At 49.8% G+C, this 4631-nt stretch overlaps 1 protein-coding gene across 1 annotated transcript; it reads left to right on the top strand.

Moving 5' to 3' along the window:
- The first annotated feature begins 19 nt into the window (after positions 1–19).
- Rpp25l (ribonuclease P/MRP 25kDa subunit-like) lies at positions 20–1435 on the top strand. Its single transcript, XM_013026595.1, has 2 exons — positions 20–85; positions 617–1435. Exon 2 carries the CDS (start codon positions 656–658, stop codon positions 1145–1147), a length of 492 nt encoding a protein of 163 aa, XP_012882049.1. The 5' UTR covers positions 20–85; positions 617–655; the 3' UTR covers positions 1148–1435.
- The last annotated feature ends 3196 nt before the right edge of the window (positions 1436–4631 follow it).

Genomic DNA, 4631 nt, shown 5'->3' with positions numbered 1-4631 from the left:
GCGCGGCCCCGCGGCCCCAGCGCGCTCTCGGCCCGCGCGCCATCTTGGCTACGCTCTGAGGGCCGAGCGTGGTCTGGCGGCCGCGGTAAGCGCCGGGTGTCAGCGGTGTCGGGGCCACTGAAGTTGGGGAGAGGGGGCGCCTGCTACGGGTTTGCAGCGCACAGAACGCTGGGAGCGGCCCGTGGCGGGGGATTGGCTGAGACCCGCCACCGAGGCCCAGGCAGTCCTCCGCCCCGGCCTCCGCTCCCCAGACCTCAGTGGGCCATCGGAGGCCCACCCCGGCCTAGGCACCCCGGGCGCTGAACAGTGAGGGAGGGCTCTATATGTATCTTGAGGTGGAGGGGGTGGGCCCTGCTCTGTCCTTAGAGACCCTAGTCTTGTTAAAGTCCTAGGGTGATAAGAACGGCCAGAATGAGTTCCCAGATTCGGGGCGATCGGGGTCCAGCCGTGTCCCCCAGAGGCCTGGTATCTGGGGAACTAGGTCCGGTCTCCGGACTGGGTCACACTGCACAACTTGGTGGGAGGTAGAGGATGGTAGAGGATGGTGGAGGGAGGTGGAGATGGCGGAGGGTGGCCTGGAGCACATTCCTAGCACTCATCTGTTGCTTTCCTTAAGTGAGTAGGCAGATTGCTTCGAGCGGCCACTGCCAGCAGGATGGAACACTACCGGAAAGCTGGCTCTGTAGAACTTCCGGCACCTTCCCCAATGCCCCAGCTACCCCCTGACACCCTGGAGATGCGGGTCCGAGATGGCAGCAAAATTCGAAATCTGCTGGGGCTGGCCCTGGGTCGGTTGGAGGGTGGCAGCGCAAGGCACGTGGTGTTCTCAGGTTCCGGCCGGGCTGCTGGGAAGGCTGTCAGCTGTGCCGAGATTGTCAAGCGGCGGGTCCCAGGTCTGCACCAGCTCACCAAACTGCGTTTCCTACAGACGGAGGACAGCTGGGTCCCAACTTCACCTGATACAGGCCTCGACCCCCTCACAGTGCGCCGCCATGTGCCTGCAGTGTGGGTACTGCTCAGCCGGGACCCCTTGGACCCCAGTGAATGTGGCTACCAGCCCCCAGGAGCACCCCCTGGCCTGGGCTCTATACCCAGCTCCAGCTTTGGTACCCGGTCCCGAAGGAGGGCTCGAGACACTCGGTCCTGAAGATCTACAGAGACAGGATGTTCTCTAGACCTGAGTATCTGTGATGGATGTGCCTTACCTGAGAACTACTTGTGATTCAACATCCCCAGCAAGGCTAGTTCCACAGAACTTTGGCTCTTTCCCTCTGGAATGTAGAAAGGTTCTGCCATGAAGAATGACAGGTGTGGAGTCTCTTCCGAGTTCTGGATTGTTTGAGAAGGGCTTACCCTCCCTCTAACTACAGTACATCTGATCTTCCTTGTGATAGAGGTCCAGGGAGGGAAATAAAATTCAGTTCATTTGTCAGATGAGCTTTTGCTCAGCCTGCTGTGTGGAAGTGTAATGAAAAGATTGGGAATCTCACCAGGCACTGGTGGCTCACGCCTGTAATCCTAGCTACTCCAGAAGCTGAGATCTCAGGATTTCTATTCAAAGCCAGCCGGGGTAGGAAAGTCTGTGAGACTCATATCTCCAATTAACCACCAGAAAATAGGAAGTGGCACTGTGACTCAAAGTGGTAGAATGCTAGCCTTGAGAGAAAAAGCTCAGGGACAGTGCCCAGGCCCTGAGTTCAAGCCCTGTGTCTGACCAAATGAAAAACAATGGGAGTTCTCTCCCAATGAGAAATCATGAGCTGGAAAGAGAGAAAGGGTAGGCTTAGGACAGTCCTAGGAGGATTTGATGTCAAGAAGGAACCTTAAGCGGTCTTTAACTAGGCCTCTGGCTGTTGGCCACCTCCTTTGGGTTGGTTTCGGGACTCTGCAGGTCAGATAATTTTTCCCCATCTCTGGCATTTTGTTATAGTATAGTATAGTAAGATATTGGACTCTGACACTAGCCTTCCTGGATTTGAGTTCTGGTTCGGCCACAAGTTCCTCCCTTGTGACTTTGGCCAAGTTACTGTTTAGGCCTTAGTGCTCTCATCCTTTATAGTTTATTTCATAGTGTTCTTAGGATTAAAGTGGTGTGCATATTTGATGCTTGATACTACTTGGACATGTAGAACTATGTAAGTGTTGTTTCTAAATTACTTTTACATATAAATTACTTATTTTATAAACATGCTTGTTTGTGAGACAAGGTCTGCCTGGCACAGACCCTTGAAGTCATGATCCTCCTGCATTAGCCTCCCAGGGCCTGGAATTACAGATGTGCATCCACACCTGGCTTCAAGCATGCTTTTTTTTTTTTTTTAAGTTTTTTAATTATACAGTGGGTTCTGATATTTCTATAATGCTCACTATTATTACTCCTCTAATCCCCATTTTTAAAGCTCTTAAGTGTTACCTTCTGTTTTCACAAATGCGTATACTTTGATTGTATCCACTGCCCGCTTGCCCTCTTACCCCTCACCATGGTTTTACTGCCAAACAGTTCCCCTTTTACATTCACAAATGTGCTTTTTCTTATGTTAAAAAATATGCTTTCAGGGGGCTGAGAAGGTGGCTCAGTGGTAGAGCGCTTGCCTTGCATCCATGAGGCCCTGGGTTCGATTCCTCAGCACCACATAAGCAATAAAAGCTGGAAGTGGTGCTGTGGCTCAAGTGGTAGAGCACTAGCCTTGAGCTGAAGAGCTGAGGGACAGTGCCCAGACCCAGAGTTCAGGCACCATGACTGGCAAAAAAAAAAAAAAAATATGCTTTCAGTCAGAGGTGTGGCTCAAGTGGTAAAGCTCTTGCCCACCAAGTGCTAAATTCAAATGTTAGTACTGAAATAAAAATAAAACCTTATTGTAATTATCTGTGGTTCACACCCATAATCCTAGCTACTGGGGAGGTTGAGGTCTATAGAATCACAGATCCACGCCAGCCTGGGCCACAAGATTTCAAGTCCCCTCATCTCAACCAGTAGCCGGGCACAGTGATGGACACTGGTTGAGATTAGAGGATGGTGGTTCTAGACCAGTCCAGACAAAAAAGACTCCATCTCAAAAACCTGGGCATAGTGGCAGTTGTCTAACATCTCAACTATGGCAGGAGGGTCACCACGCTGGCCTGGGCATAAAGCAAAGCCCTTCTCAAGGAAATAACCAGAACAAGAAGTGCTGGAGGTAGGATTTAAATGATAGAACTGCCTAGCAAGCACAAATCCTCAGTTTGAACCCTAGTACAGTTAGAAAACAACAAAAATGAACCTGAATTTCATATTTTTCTAAGGTCTCATCTTTGGCTTTTTAACCCTTGCTGGTCTTTTCGCCCTGGACTCAAATTCATCGTGATGAGGTTGAGTGGTGAGAGTTGATTGTTTTAGTAGCCAGCTTCTATAGACACTAGGGCAGGATTGTAAGCAGTGGCTCTGAATTGAGGATCGAATCAGTTGGGACTCCCAGGGTTCTCAAGAGTTCAGTAAGTTCAGTACCAGGGTGTTCAGTCATGAGAAAAACAGAAAATTAGGGTTCTTCTGGGTTCACAAAGCGGAACCAACAATTTGAGGATGTTGAAGTGGTGGTTTCTTGAGAGAAACCAAGAGACAGAGATGTTAGGAAAAAGAATTGTGGGCACTGGACACCTTAATAAGGGCTTCAAAGATGGATGAGGAGACCACAGAGCCAGCAGGCTTTAGTCAGAGCTCAAAACATACCGTTTGCTTTTCAAGATAGGTTACCCAATGAACAATATGGAAGACCCTGGGGCAGGTGGTGAGGATTCAGAGTATTAAGTGATGTGAGACCTCAGTTGCTGCACCATAAGGCCCTCTGATGCAGGTATCAAACACCCCTGAAGGTGATATTATGGCTTCTGTGCTGAATAGGTATCCTGAGAGCAACAACCTGATCTCTTCAGCTAATTCAGGATGTGGGGTTTTGGCTTTCTCTCACCCTCTATATTCTTCCAGCCCCTCCCTCTCCTTTCTTGTCATTAAGAGACCCACACTGGCACTAGTTTTTAATACTGCATCAGCCTCCCCAGTGCTGGAATTAGGGGCATGTGCTCATACTCCTTGGAATTCACTTATGTCTTCTGCCATCAGCAGAAGTTCTGGGTGTCCAGAACTTTGGGGTCAGAATATCTTTGCAGACTACTGATGTTTGACCCTGCATCCCATCCTGATCCATTTTGCTATGGCAGGATCACATGTGCTAGGCATGGTGATCTGGGCTGAAGGAATGATTTCAGTAAGGTGGCTTGAAAGCTATGGAGTCCTATGATGGACTCCCAATTGTGCTGAGGTACCATCTAAGTTCCCCAGGGTGATGGAAGAGGTAACATGAGTGGGAACAACTGAGGTCACAATCCTTGGGAACACAGGACCCACACCTCAGAGAATCAGGACATAACTACAGATTGAGGGAGAAGTAGGTTAGCAGTTCTAGGAATTTTCCCTTTCCCTGTTCCCTATAGGGCCCAGGTGAGACCCAGGCAATAGAACTAGCAAGTGAGAGGGGTGAAGTCTTTGGAGCAAGAAAGCCTGCCCAAGTTTTGTTTTTTTTTTTTGGTCCGGTTGTGGGCTTGAACTCTGGGCCTGGGCACTGTCCCTCAGCTCTTCAGCTCAAGGCTAGCACTCT

This window comes from Dipodomys ordii, unplaced genomic scaffold, assembly GCF_000151885.1.
Source record: "Dipodomys ordii isolate 6190 unplaced genomic scaffold, Dord_2.0 Scaffold95, whole genome shotgun sequence".
NCBI lineage: Eukaryota > Metazoa > Chordata > Mammalia > Rodentia > Heteromyidae > Dipodomys > Dipodomys ordii.
The sequence above is the reverse complement of the archived record's forward strand: the minus strand, read 5'-3'. Positions and strand labels throughout refer to the sequence as shown.